A 15,617-nucleotide genomic window follows, 5' to 3' on the forward strand; every position below is an offset into this window, starting at 1 on the left:
TAGGTGGGTGGACAATATTAAAATGGATCTTAGATAGGATACGATGGTATGGATTGTATTGATCTGGCTCAGGATAGGGACCAGTGGAGGGCTCTTGTGAACACGGTAATGAACCTTCGGGTTGCATAAAATGCTGGGATATTCTTGAGTAGCTGCAGAATTGGCGGCTCCTCAAGAAGGGCTCAGCTCCATGAGTGAATGAGTCATATATATGCTATAGAAGATACATGCAGAAGGCAGTCCTATAAAATAGCACGTCCATTTGGCTAATACAGCTTTACCCCAAACCCTTTCCAAATCCCCATTCATCATAACATTGGTTGTTATAGTCTTGCTACTGAACCCGCAGCACAATGATCTACACACACAAAAAGACCACAACAAACCAGAAATGTTGGTTCCTTTCCAACAAGTTGTATATTTTTCTTTTTTGACTTAGACCCCAGAAAAGATAAGCACGAGTGTGTTCCAGGAAGAAAAACAAACCCCCAAAATGCGTGTAGCCACTATAAATATATAGGAGAAATAAAGGGGCGAGGTTTGCAGAGGCAACACAGCACCACGTGCTGGAGATATTTGATACCACGAACACTGTTACTTCCGTGACCTTGTGCCAAAACAAACTAATAACATTTGCTTGTCATTCGTTTTCTAATTCCACGGACATGTTCCTCTGTTTACACAATATCGTCTATTTTTAAGTAATTTTCTTTCAGTGATGAATTAACTGAATATCTTTTTATGTACATACGCAACTCATGCACGCGCCAGACTTATATTGCCATTACGAAATTTCAGGTTACCATAGCAACGAATTGTCGACTGTCAACACTTCGCGTCGATGTAAGTCATGAAGAAGGCCACAAATGAGTGAGCAGTGTATCGTGTCTATGTTGTGAGTCTTGACAATATTTTGATGTCGATATATTAAGTGTTGTATTCTATATAACGGAGATGGTTTACGATTAATCGTTTATGCAAGTTATTCGTGGGAGATGGCGTTAAACGTAGGCCTCGACTTGCCATTCCACAACACGTAGGGCTGGAAAGGAATACGGGAGCAAACAGGATGAGTTGATAGTACGAAATCTTACACAAAAATTATATTTTCCGCTGAATTCTCAACGGGTGAAAACAGTAGTGAAGGTAAAAAAAAAAGTTAGACTATATCTGTAACAGGCCGTGGAGGCCCATACGGTTGTGGGATGTTGAGGTTCCCACATTTTCTACACAATCGGCTCATAGATTTTACTGTCTCAGATTCGAGACTTCCCTTTTCGTCGCCTCCTACGACTCACACCGTCACGGTGGTCTTAACTAAGCTCTAAACTTGTCCCATTGATAACCCTTCGGCACGGACCACATAGAAAACACAGTTCTTTTACTGTTGTAGAGGGGTGTCTACCGCGTCATTGCGTAGCAACGTTCGTGACGCCGGCCACAGAAAACACAGCTTCCAACAGTTCTTCTGCTGTTGCGTATTAATTCGTCGCCATGGGAACCTGTTTGTTTGCGATCGTTACCTAGTAACGGCTGTACACGGTGATGACTGTAATCTGTGACCTGATCTGTTCAGATGGGACACCGTGAAGTCTTGTAGTTCAGGGACCAGCTTCAAAGTCTAAGACATGCTGGGCAATCAAGGCGCAATAAGCAAGCAGCAATCCTGCAGACGGACCTTCCAGACGGTTTATGTAATATCAGAGTTAAAGCATTAAAATCACCAACTGGAGAAATGCTAATGTGAGATCATTAGTCCTCCGCCATGCATTCTATGGCACAACAACCAACAGCCCCGCCCCCCGCTCCCCTCTGCAGCCCAATGCGAGAATTGCTTCTCTTACCAAATGAGGCACAGGACGGCCTGGTCAAATTAATGCTGATTATAAAGTGAGGGGGAACTAGGCTACCATTAATTGAGAAATTGAAATGATAAACTGTACAAACATTTGGTTTAAGTGTGCACTAAAATCTTGGCTAAAGCGTGGCTCTGTCATGCAGGGAAAATTAGTATAAATTTGAAGAAAGCAGTCTTCTGGGATTTGGCACCGTGTATATGTGGTGTTAACCGACGTTTCGGAGGAACGTATCGCCTCCATCTTCAGGGTATAAGAAAAAATATAAGAAATCTGCAAACGAAGAGACCGTGAGAACCGAAACGTCGGTTAACACCACATATACACGGTGCCAAATCCCAGAAGACTGCTTTCTTCATAGTCACCGCCGTGAAAGCCTCAAATCTTACATAGTATAAATTCGCTTAGTGTTTAAACAATTTAGAGGTCGGTGGATGGAGAGCAATCACCCGTACAGGCTCTTAGAACTGTGAGGTCTGAATCACTGAAAACCTCAAGCCAACAGAAAACTTGAGAGAACTACACATAGATGGGAGGATAATATTAAAATTAATCTGAAAATATATGGTGTAAGGGTTTGGAATTGTTTAATGTATGAATGTATGAGGGGTTAGGCCTTCTCGTCCCCTGCACTGCGACCTACAGTGGTCTATTGTGCCTTATTGTTTATGTAGCTCAGGACCCAGTGATGAACCCCTGAGAACACATTTATGAACATCTGGGACTGATGGAAGTGTAGAAATACTTAGACCAGGTGAGTAACTATTAACTTCTCAAGAAGTTACTTTAATGTGCCTGAAATAGATTGTGTTTACGTTCTGTTACGAGACACGATAAGAATGAAATACGTCACGATTCTAAGGTCTCCTGACGACGGTCTCTAATACTCAGAATTACTGGGAGTCTGGACTCTGTTCCATCGTCCCGTATTCTAGAAACCAGAAACAAATAAAATGTAAAAAGAGGTAAAGCTGTCCCTCTGTTTAACTAATTAAGCATTATGCCATGAAGGTGTATGGGGGAGTGGATGCTTATATCTACATTTTCTTGTCTTCGGCACTAGTTGGTGGTGAGTGGTCAGCTTCAAGCCCCGACCGCTTTACCCCGATGGAAAGAGCCCCGGTACCCATTGGATAGGAAATTGGGTTGACCCCAGGGCCGGTCTGGAAGACATGGAGAAGTGAAAATTCTTACCCCCGCCGGGAACTGAACTCCGACCCTTCGGTCGTCCAGCCCGTAGCCAGTCACTATACCGAGTACAGTATCCCGGCTCCTAACTACAAAACATAAGGTTTCGGAAGATGAATCTGTTTCCTTCCTCAGGTGACGGGATAAAAATGCATACTCTAATTTTTTAGAATACCAGACGATGGACAAAGTGCCAAAAATCCAGTAATTCTGAGTACAAATATATGACAGCACACTGACTGGACAGCAAGATGGATTCTACAAACGCAGTTCAAGCGATGTCCCAGTTTCGAACTCCAAACAAACCGCCAGACAAGATGCAGCTCTAATTAAGATAATAGCGTACATACACAGAAACACATTCCAAGTTTTCAGTGTCATCAGGTCAATTCTTTGAGATGCTCGGAATTTTTAGTTGAGCCCGTTGCACTCTGAGCTGTCTTGTGTATGTTCACACAGACATCTCACCCCCTGAAAGCACAGTGGTCACTGTTCGCCACTAAAAGTGCCCGAACTCGGTCAACGCACTACGTTTTTGTGTTCTTTACGACTGCCATAGCAAACGTCTATTATTATTTCGGATAACACATCACTAAAATCTGAGATGTAACGCCGTGTAGCCTGGTAAATGTCCACTGAAATTTCGGAGGAACGTACTGCCTCCATCTTCAGGGTCACTGCTCTGGTAATCTCAAACCAGTATAGCTATTACTTCCCCCAACAGCGTTACCAAGTTGGTCTTTGTAGTGGACACAAAGTAGGTTTTCTGCGAGGTAGGAACTGTAGGATTTGTAAATATTATTTACATAAACTATGGGTGACAAGGGGTTAGCGTAGTCGGTACAGCGCCTGGCTACGGGCTCGACGACCGAGGGATCGGAGTTCGAGTCCCGGTAAGGTCAAGAATTATCCCTTCTCCACAGCGTCCAGACCGGGTCTGGGGCCCACCCAATATGGTTACCGGGGGCTGTTTCCCTGGGAATAAAATGGCCGGGGCGTGAAGCTGACCACTCATCTCAAACTAGAGCCGAGGTCAAAAAAATGTGGATCTATATGTCCACTCCCCCATACGTCTTCATGGCGCAGTGCTTAATTAGTTAAGCACAGGGACAACTTTGCCTTTATCTCTATTAGTCACAAAACTTATCTGACATGAATTAACAGCTTTCCTTGCTCTAGACGCTAGGCTATGGGCTGGGAATTGTGAATCGATTCCCGGAAGAAACAAAATATTTCTCTTCTTGACTGCGTTCATACAAATTCTGGGGTCCACTTGTCATTCTATCCAGTGGGTACCTGGGACTCTTTCTCCAGGGATGGGACATGAAACTGACCACTTGCTTTCATCTAGTGTCGACATTAAGAATGCGTGGCGTTACACCTCCACACTTGATGGTCCTGATGATCAATTAAGCACAGGAAAAACTGGCCTTCACATTTTTAACCTCCCTAAACACCCAGGCTACTGAACATTTCTGAGACCCTGATTAACATCTATACACGAAACTGACATACCAGGCCAACAGTCTGCTGTGATCTCCTTTTCTGCACTCATTCATCAAGAAGAGATTCAAAGAAGCGAGCATATCGCCGACGAATTCAGCGTCTCGCCCATCCGCCGTCGTTTTATGATGGACGCTGCGTCACAGAGGGCTACAGCACAAAGGTCACGGTGAGAAAGTTGAACTTACCTGTAACAAAGGAAAGACACAACAGAACATCAGTCATGGACAACAACACAAATCACCCTGGTGGATGTAGAACCGTTGTGAGGACGAGCCTCATTGAACCTCAAAGCAGGAGTACGTTGAAGAAACAACCTCAGCTGTTTACAAAGATTTAATTTACAAGAGGAAGACTCAAAGGTGTAACTTCTTGTTGTGCTACGTTGTCAAGTGATACTCCTATGACACGTTTTGATGATCATGATGACCTTGTAAGGTCGAACCATGTCGTAGAAGTGACACCAACCACAACAAGAAGTCGCACCTTCAAGAAATCCCCTGCAAATTAAACCGTTAACCAGTGCAACTGGGAGCTGAAATATAACATTATCAACGTCTACGATTCTTTTAAGTTTACTTCACGGCGCTCTTGTTGTTGTTGTTGTTGTTGTTGTTATTGGAGAGGGTGGGTTTCCCCATGCACTTAGACCAGTATTGGTCCATTGTGCGTCCCCCTGTGATATTCTACCAGTCTCTATACCCTACCGGTACTGGTGCGTGCATCAGTCCCGACTCAGCCAGCGAGTTCGGCCTCTACTGGCTCAGCGGTATCTCGATGCTTCCCCCATCTACCAGAGGCGTTAGAGACTACTGTTGGGCGGGAAATGTCCTGAATTTGGCTCAGAGGTCCCCTTGAGACATGAGGTTCTTTTACGTGCCGTAAATTTAAGACACGGGACCCACGGCTTAAAGTCCCTCCCGGAGGACTTGTTCCCTGAATTTTTCCGCCGGGTTTGAACCCGCGTACCTTGAGTCACGAGGTGGGAACGTTACCCCTAGACTACGGAGGCCGCTTCACGGCGCTCTTAGTGACAGACAATTTGCGGAATCAGCAGGGGAAGAACGTGCCTCCCTTGCCAACATTAGAAGTTCATTTTAAAACATTACTTAAAAACCTATCCTTAAGTTTGCACGCTGTAGCACTGTGTTACAAGCCGGAAGGTCTCAGATTCGATTCCCGACGAGGTCATTAGATTTTTCAATTCACCTAATCCTTCCAGCCGCACTATAGCCCTGTTGTCGACTCAGCCTGTGATAGAAGTGAGTACCAGGAATCTATCTGGGGGTAGAGGGCGGCCGGGGCGTAAGGCTGACAACCCTACCGCCATCTGTGAGCCGATTGTCTAGAAAATGTGGGAGCCTCAACGTTTCACAACACTATGGGCCTTCAAGGCCTGTTACAGGGATAGCTTTTCTTAACCCTACCGCCATCTGTGAGCCGATTGTCTAGATAATGTGGGAGCCTCGACGTCTCACAGCCCTATGGGCCTCCACGGCCTGTTACAGGGATAGCTTTACTTTTACTTTTTTTACTTTTTACTATATGAAACTAAAGTTACTACATAACCTTAGGAGAAAAAAATAACGGTTTCAGGCGTTTTCCATGCCAAACCAATAGCGTGGTTAGTCACACACAATCACCAAATAACGATAAAGCTTCTGATAAAGTGATTTTACATAGAAGCTGACAGATCGTGGCTTGGCAGTACTGGGGCTCCACGTTCTTTTCTCATGGTAGTTCAAGACCCTCAATCATAAATTTATTTCATCTCTCAAATCGAGTGTCGTCAGATAAGGGGACGGGAGGGGGGTGTTCTGGGTGGGGGGGAGACACGCATTTTCCACATTACAGCAGCACTTCGTAATGTCTGCAACTGATCGTTCCGCGATGACATGGAGCCAAACAAAAGCATCTCAATTCTCTTGGTGTCATACCGAGCCTCTTCAATATCAATTGAGTGTTACGACCGCCACAGTCCATCAGTGGCGTACAAATCGTCAGAAAAAAAAATATATTGTCGCTAAAGTATATACAGACCGAGTCATAACTTATTGCAACTTATGTAGGATTTTAGGTTCTCACACCGGTGGTTATAATGACTTCTATCTTCTGGGATGTAACGCCGTGGGCATGTTCCTTCGAAACGTCGGTTGTCTTACAATGGAATACAAGGTGTTACATTCCAGAAGATTATGATCTTCCTGGTCATGAACCCACGAACAGAACGGGTTCGTATAGGGGTAATTTTCTAGATTCTAAAGTGTACCCGGGGCAGGTACAATAGGCCAATCAGTGGCCGCCGAGCCGAGTGGACCCAGCTGGACTCCACCCCCCTCTAAGCGAATTAAAAAAAAAACTACAAAACCTTCTTAGTGCCTCAGTATCTCTAAAAATTCACGATTGCAGGGAGCCATATTTTGTCCGCTATATGTGCGTCTGTTATAACGAGGGTTTACTTATTGTAGCTTCTGTACTACAAGAAAATAACCGGTATTTCTAATGTTTTGGTTACTAACAGAAAGAGGTGGCTTTTGTTCGCAACTGGGCAAGTCAAAATGTGACCCTCCACGCCCCAAATTTACTACGCCACTGTTATTGCATGCTATCAGCACCTCGCGGGCTGCCCACTGTCAAGTACAGTACGTGTATACCGCCCATGTAATTCGAAGGGTCTTTAATTACTACATAACCCGCCCTATGATTTATTAATTGAAACATACACTCATGTGATTTAAATGCTTTTACATCACTGCGTATAAGAAACACAACTTAGTTCAAGAGACTAATAAATTACGAAGCAAAAATATACACCTCTTTTGTATATTAACCTAAAATAATCTAAAGACAAAAATAAATTACGTGTGTTGTAATTTTTTTTGTCTCGTTTGCATTAACAGGGGAACTCGTACGCTTGCGCATAAAAATCCTGCATCCAAGGATAACAACATAAGTAAAACACTTTACGTGCAAAAGTGTAATTAAGAATGTTTATTTTTGTAAACACTGAGATATTGGGTCGATTCAGACACTTATAGCTCCTATTTCCTGTACACAAACGTATCTGTGGATTTCAACATGGTCTGTACCCCCCCCCTTTTTAGAGCGTACTGGAATTCCCGTGTTCGTATTTCGAAAAAAAAATACAGGCCAAACAGAATAAAACAACACTCAAACCTTAAGATTCTAAAATGATTTATAACGGTGAGAGATTCATTATGTGAATACTGTCACGTGTTTATGGCTCCGTGACTAATAATAACGGGTTGATGATCGGATTTATTAACGCCTTCTTTTACAATCAATTCACAATAAATGACCGTCTAACACTCGCTCCATTTTGACTGCACTACGACCGCCTTCTCTTCGAGTTTTCCTTCTGCTGTGACTGACTTGGTTCGGGTTTACGACTGAATTAGTTCTCGGTTCTCCTTTCTACTGGGAATGCCTGCTGATTTACGATCACTCGCTTCTGATTTACGAACGAACTAAGAATGACGAATGACTTCGTTCTTAACTGCGAGGCCGCTCATATAGTCTAGCGGTATCACAGAAAATGTTTGTTGCTTCCGCAGGAGCGATCTGGTTTCCAGGAGTCTACACCTTCCATTCCCGTATCCATGGACATGTTTGTTGCTTCCGCAGGAGTGATCTGGTTTCCAGGAGTCTACACCTTCCATTCCCGTATCCATGGACATGTTTGTTGCTTCCGCAGGAGTGATCTGGTTTCCAGGAGTCTACACCTTCCATTCCCGTATCCATGGACATGTTTGTTGCTTCCGCAGGAGTGATCTGGTTTCCAGGAGTCTACACCTTCCATTCCCGTATCCATGGACATGTTTGTTGCTTCCGCAGGAGTGATCTGGTTTCCAGGAGTCTACACCTTCCATTCCCGTATCCATGGACATGTTTGTTGCTTCCGCAGGAGTGATCTGGTTTCCAGGAGTCTACACCTTCCATTCCCGTATCCATGGACATGTTTGTTGCTTCCGCAGGAGTGATCTGGTTTCCAGGAGTCTACACCTTCCATTCCCGTATCCATGGACATGTTTGTTGCTTCCGCAGGAGTGATCTGGTTTCCAGGAGTCTACACCTTCCATTCCCGTATCCATGGACATGTTTGTTGCTTCCGCAGGAGTGATCTGGTTTCCAGGAGTCTACACCTTCCATTCCCGTATCCATGGACATGTTTGTTGCTTCCGCAGGAGTGATCTGGTTTCCAGGAGTCTACACCTTCCATTCCCGTATCCATGGACATGTTTGTTGCTTCCGCAGGAGTGATCTGGTTTCCAGGAGTCTACACCTTCCATTCCCGTATCCATGGACATGTTTGTTGCTTCCGCAGGAGTGATCTGGTTTCCAGGAGTCTACACCTTCCATTCCCGTATCCATGGACATGTTTGTTGCTTCCGCAGGAGTGATCTGGTTTCCAGGAGTCTACACCTTCCATTCCCGTATCCATGGACATGTTTGTTGCTTCCGCAGGAGCGATCTGGTTTCCAGGAGTCTACACCTTCCATTCCCGTATCCATGGACATGTTTGTTGCTTCCGCAGGAGTGATCTGGTTTCCAGGAGTCTACACCTTCCATTCCCGTATCCATGGACATGTTTGTTGCTTCCGTAGGAGCGATATGGTTTCCAAGAGTCTGCACCTTTCAATATCGTATCCACGGACACGTTTGTGTCCAAGAATCGCATTTCCTCGGAAACACGTTTGCGAATTCGTTTCCTAGAAACGGCCTACATGCCACAATATTCTATTATGGCCCTATAGCCCTATGTTGGGCCTTGGCCACTTCTTCATTTTCTTAATCCCATACACAGTAGGTAGGACTCCTTGGACGGGGGATCAGTCCGTCGCAAGGGCGATACCTACAAACAAAACAACACAAAGAGAATAAACGCACACATATTCGTGCCTCGAGTGGGATTCGAACCCAAGAATCCAGTAATTGAGCGGGTGAAAACGGTTCACGCACACCCACGGCCACTGTGATGGGCATTACGTGAATATAGGGTTGGATAGTGATCATTGTTTGAGTTAGGCTATACCTGACACACATGAGCTTACAGGAGCACAGTCAACACAAAAATTGCTGAGTATATAAGTACATTAAGAGCGTTAGGCAATGTTCAACTTTGTAATAATGTCCACGTCTGTTTTTTAATTCGCATAGCGAGGGGTGGAGTCCAACTGGGTCCACTCGGCACGGCGGCCACTGATTGGCCTATTGTAGCCTGCCCCAGGAGATTATGATGATGGAGAATTGGTGGAATGAAGATTAGCAGGAGAAACCGAAGTACTCGGAGAAAACCCGCCCCAGTGCCACTCTGTCCACCATAAATGCCACTTGACCAGACTCGGGATCGAACCCGGGCCGCCGCGGTGGGAAGCCAGTGACTAACCGCTTGAGCTATGGCGCGATCAAATGTTCACGCTTTCTGCTGCAGCTTGTGATATACAAGATTTAATTCTTTTAATAGTTCCTCGTAATATTTAAAAGGAACAAAGTCCCTAACTCAATACAGGGTGTCCGGGTGAAAGTATTCAAAACAAAAAAAAAAATATGTCTCGGAAACTAACTGGCATACACGTATCCGGTTTATGTCATCGGGGAGGAACACTCTGACAGTTTTAATTTTCGTGTCCGACTTACGCGCATGCGCCAGCTGGTGACCTTCGGCGAGCTCAGTAACGATGTAGACACCAAGGGAACAAGTTCAGGCTACCCTGAACATGGAATCAACAGATTTGCCTGAAACGTCTTTATCTATTAGACCACACAGTGCAATATCCCATAAGATCGTAATATTGATATCTGTCTCCGTGATAAGCTAAAATAACGGCATAATGATAATGTACTTCCATGACTAGGGAGCGGGGATAGCTCAGTCGGTATAGCGACGTACTACGAGGCCGACACTAGTCCTTCAACTCACCGCAAGGGCAAAAGATTTTTCTGTTCTGCATTAAGTCCAGACACAAACGCCTGTTCAATCGGTGCTGGGGGCTCTCCCCGGGGGTAAAGTAGCCGGGCGTGAAGGTAACCACCCACCTCCATCTACTGCCGAGTTCAAGAATTATGTAGCTATACGCCCACATAAAACTTCATGGCGTGATGCTTAAGTAATTAAGCACAGGGACAACTTTATCCCTTTTTAGCTTAATTTCTATGATTATTTCCGTTACCGTGTACAGTCTTTCGAGACAAGGGGGAAGAAAGAGGGAAACTGACAACAATGCCTATTCTAGAAATTATGTCTAGAATGCGCGAAGCGTTACCTCCACGCCCTATAAACATTCCTGGCGTGATCTATGCCCTTCAACGTATGTAATATGTTGAAGACCTTGTCGAAGCAGCAAGTGTCAAGACCATCAAAGTCAGTGACAACATGAGATAGAACCCGGGTGCCGCTGTCACAGTGTTTATAGTCAGCAAGGCAATGCAAAGGCCCGTGCATCATCATCCCAAACGAGAACTGAGGATGTTCTGCCCCTTTTAGGAGCTGTGTTCACGGTTAGAGACCTTGCCGCATTCTTGCGTCACTGAGACGAATGAGAGGGGAGGGGGGGGCTGGAATGTCTGCGCCACTGTTTCCTCTAATTAAAACAAATTAAATTATTTTATATTTCATGTCTCATAAACTGACTGAAAGGTTTCATAAATAAAGGCACAGAACATTAAGAAATTCTGTCCATGCCTCAACAGACCTCAAGGAACAAAACCTCTGGAACAGGGAAAATCATTATGACAATCGTCCTCCATACGGAATATATCAATATATGTAATTGGCCGCGCCATAGCTCAAACGGTTAGTCGCTGGCTTCCCACCACGGCGGCCCGGCTTCGATCTCGGGTCTGGTCAAGTGGGATTTGTGGTGCATAAAGTGGCGTTAGGGCGGGTTTTCTCCGAGTACTTCGGTTTCCCCTGCCAATCTTCATTCCATCAAATTCTCCATCATCATAATCAGGTACAACAGGCCAATCAGTGGGGGCCGTGCCGAGTGGACCCAGTTGGACTCCACCCCCACTAAGCGAATTTAAAAAATTAATTAAGACATGTAATTGATGAACAAGACGATAACGGTAGAAAAGGTAAAGCTATCCCTGTAACAGGTCGTGGAGGCCCGTAGGGTTGTGAGACGTCGAGGCTCCCACATTTTCTAGACAATCGGCTCACAGGTGACTGTAAGGATGTCAGCCTTATGCGCCGACCGCTTTTGACCTCCAGGAAAATTCCTGATACTCATTTCTGTTACGGCGCGTCCACATTATTCGTGCTCGTGTGACTCGCTATGCTCGCGAGTAATGTGGACGATATGACAAGTCACGAGACAAGCAAATTTAAAATTTTTAATTTAAAAACTACAGCCAATAAATTAAAATACGACTACAGCCTATACACACTACGAGTAAATATACGGATCCTCACGCGCCGAAGCCTGGCGAGCAACTGAAGTAGTGTGGACGAAGATTTACGAGTACAAGTAAAAGCCAGACAAGTCTCCCGACGAGCACGAGCCTGGCGAGCACGAGTAATGTGGACGCGCCTTTAGAGGCTGAGTCGAGCCTAGGGCCATTATTATTATATTATGAGGGGGTGGGTTTCCACATGCACCGGGACTAATAGTCTACTGTACGCCCCCCGTTGATATTCTACCAGTCGCCATACCCTACCGGTACTGGTGCGTGCTATCAGCCCCGTTCAGCCAACGAGGTCGGCCCTCGTACCCGATGCTTGGAAACTACTTGGGCGGGAAACTTGCCTAATTTTGCTCAGAGGTCTCCTAGAGACATGAGGTTCTTTTACGTGCCGTAAATCTACGACACGGGACCCACGGCTTAAAGTCCCTCCCGGAGGACTTGTTCCCTGAATTTTTCCGCCCTTAAAAATTCCACGATCTCCACCGGGTTTGAACCCGCGTACCTTGAGTCATGAGGTGGGAACGTTACCCATAGACTACGGAGACCGCTTAGCCTAGGGCCATAGTGCGGCAGGAAGGATTAGGTAAATTAAAAAATCCACCTCATCGGGATTAGATCCCGCATCCTTCGGCTTGTAGCATAGTGCCTCAACCAACTACGCTAAGCCAATATAAGCCATAAATTGATAATACGGAATCGACAAGCGGACAATCACATTACGTGTTGAAGTAGGCAACCCAGACAAACCGTAGTGTCTACATGTTTTCGAACGCTTTGTCAACAGTGGAACCTTCACGCTAATGCGTAGAGAAAGTATTTAAAAATGTTTGATCTACTGAGTTGGCACTTTCGTACATTTTTACATTTGCTAAGCAAACAGCAATCCTCTCGAATGCTGTTACGCACTCGTCCAGTATAACGTGTATTTATAATACTGCCTGGACCGAAAATCTCAATGGAGTGGTTACCACAGCGGTCCCTCGTCAATATCGTGGCTTGCTTCCTGAAAACTCAGCAGGTTGCCAAGACAAAGGCTTCACGGAAAACGGGGCGTCAGAGAAAATGTGACAATTCTTACCACTTAGAAAAGATTCGCTATGTTCTTATGGTGATGACAGAGTTGAGTTATTTTTGCGGGATGTGACGCCGTGTAGAATCCTCCATTATCTGCCTCTATATTGAAACACTAAAGCTATCCCTGTAACAAGCCGTGGAGGCCCATAGGGTTGTGAGACGTCGAGGCTCCCACATTATCTAGACAGTCGGCTCACAGATGGCGGTAAGGTTAAGGAAAGCTATCCCTGTAACAAGCCGCGGAGGCCCATAGGGTTGTGAGACGTCGAGGCTCCCACATTTTTCTAGACAATCAGCTCACAGATGGTGGTGAAGTTAGTCTTAAGCGCCGGCCGACCTTCACCCCCAGAAAGATTCCTGGTACTCATTTATATTAGAGGCTTAGTCGACCCCCAGGGCCATAGTGCGGCTGCAAGGGTTAGGTCAACTGAAGAATCCAGTAACCTCCAGGCTTGTAGCATAGTGCCTCAACCAACTACGCCACCGAGCGCCGGGCTTGAAACAAAAAAGCACATTAAAAACAAGTCTGTTGGTTCTTTATATAAAATCAGACGCTTTGTATTTTTTAAAATACATTGACAGTTTTACATGCACAAAGAAAAACACTAGGAATGATCTATCTTTACTCCCCCCCCCCAACCAAAAATAATTGAGTCCTGAAAGCTTAAAAAAAGAAAGACTCACGGCAGCAGTAACAAAGACTGACAGGTGACAACTTGTGCTACTGCGCAGTCAACAGCCATGCGCCTTCTCATTCGAATCTAAGCATAGTATATTTAGTGGTACGAGTTAAACTTCGAGTCGCCAGTCGAGTCTTCTTCAGAGCGCCATCTTTACCCGCATTACTTACTTACTTAATCCGTTTCTCATATACCTTTACGGTGTCAAGGTTTTTTTTTTCATTTTGATCATTTCTCAGACGGTAAGACTCCTTGGACGAGTGATCAGCTCGTCGCAAGGCCTCTACCTAAACACATAACACAACACAGAATAAACACATACACATACCAAACATCCATGCTTTGTGTGGGATTCGAAACCACGATCCCGATTTCTGAGACAGCTAAGACAGTACCTGCCTTAGACCGCGCGGCTACCGTAACAGGCATTAACTGAATTAGCCCAACATAAACACAGTAAGGTTAAACTAATACACTAAGAGACTGTGTCAAGATTCAAGCCCTACTTTCATTGGCATTAGCCATCTGAAGAGCTTGCGTTCAATAACTTAACTTCAGTTAAAAGACACGATTTTCAAAGCGAAGAAATACTGTTTCCGTAAACATGATTACAAGACGGATATCTGTAACGAAGAACCGTTGCAGAAGTTGAATTCTAAATATTATTTTAAAATATTTCACGAATGATGATACAACAGCCACAATACTCGCAGCAACTGAACACATTTCTGCAAAAATTCTTCAATACATCCTCAAAAACACATAAGAGACAACCATTCATACGGGTCCAAATCTTTACAATAACAATAATTCCGATTTGGACCAAAGTCTATCTATCTAATCTAATTTATTTATCCATAGATCTACAGCCCTTGTGGACCTTAGGCGCTTTTCCAGTTTCTCAATCTATACACGGTCGGTGGGACTCTTGGACGGGGGATCAGCCCATCGCAAGGCCGCTACCTACACACAGAACAACACAAACACAGAATAAACGCATATATATATCCATGCCTTGTGTGGGATTCAAACCCACCATCCCTGCTTCCGAGCGGGCGAAGACAGTGCACGCCTTAGACCGCGCGGCTACTGTGACCGGCAATGTATAAGAATAATATATAAGAATTCAGTTCGTACCTCACAGGAAACAGATCCGAACCCACGGTCCCGGCTTCCGAGCGAGGAAGACAGTTCATTCTTTAGACCGCTCGGCTACTGTGACCGGCAGTGTATAAGAATAATATATAAGAATTCAGTTCGTACCTCACAGGAAACAGATCCGAACCCACGGTCCCGGCTTCCGAGCGAGCGAAGACGGTTAATGCCTTTGACCGCGCGGCCACTGTCATCGGCCCAAAATCCATCAGTTTGTCTCAATCATTTTCGTGGGTACGTCATACCTTATGGAAGAGAAGCCGCGTGTGTTGAAGCAGACCATCTGCATGATTTTGGTTCCCAGTGAGTGTTGAAAGAAGAATCCAGTAACTTTCTATTGGTGACGTAACGATTTGCGTCATTACCTGCCGATGAAGCCGAGCTTCAAAAATGTTTTGGACACACAGTACCTGACCACACGCCCCCCGCGTTAAACTTCAATAAATATATAACAGACCTACTAAAATGAGGTCCTATTTACTCCGATCCAAACCAAAAAGGAGATAGACCAACTGAATAGTTCTCTACTATGACAGACACATCAAAGTGAGAAGGCTGAGATGAACAGTGTATTTACCCCCGATACCACTGAACAGAAGAGCCGGGGTAGCTCAGTCAATAATATGGGCTACGGGCTAGACGACTGGGATTCGACTCCCGAGAGAGGCAAGATATTTCTCCCTACTCCACAACGTCCACGCCGACTCTGGGTCTCACTAACGTTCCCATTCAA

The 15,617-nt window shown here is 45.1% G+C and overlaps 1 protein-coding gene across 7 annotated transcripts in view; it reads right to left on the reverse strand.

Moving 5' to 3' along the window:
• Positions 1-15,617, reverse strand: part of LOC111868278 (caskin-2) — a 433,019-nt gene that overhangs the window by 122,279 nt on the left and 295,123 nt on the right. Inside the window, exon 1 of one of the 7 annotated variants that reach the window (XM_023858785.1) lies at positions 4,560-4,611. The exons of the other annotated variants lie outside the window; for them this stretch is intronic. Within the exon in view, the coding sequence (XP_023714553.1) occupies positions 4,560-4,599 (40 nt within the window). The 5' untranslated portion in view covers positions 4,600-4,611. Of the gene's footprint in view, positions 1-4,559; positions 4,612-15,617 lie in introns of those variants that run through there. 7 annotated transcript variants of the gene reach the window in all.

The sequence above is a fragment of the Cryptotermes secundus genome, unplaced genomic scaffold, assembly GCF_002891405.2.
Source record: "Cryptotermes secundus unplaced genomic scaffold, Csec_1.0 scaffold1003, whole genome shotgun sequence".
Lineage (NCBI taxonomy): Eukaryota > Metazoa > Arthropoda > Insecta > Blattodea > Kalotermitidae > Cryptotermes > Cryptotermes secundus.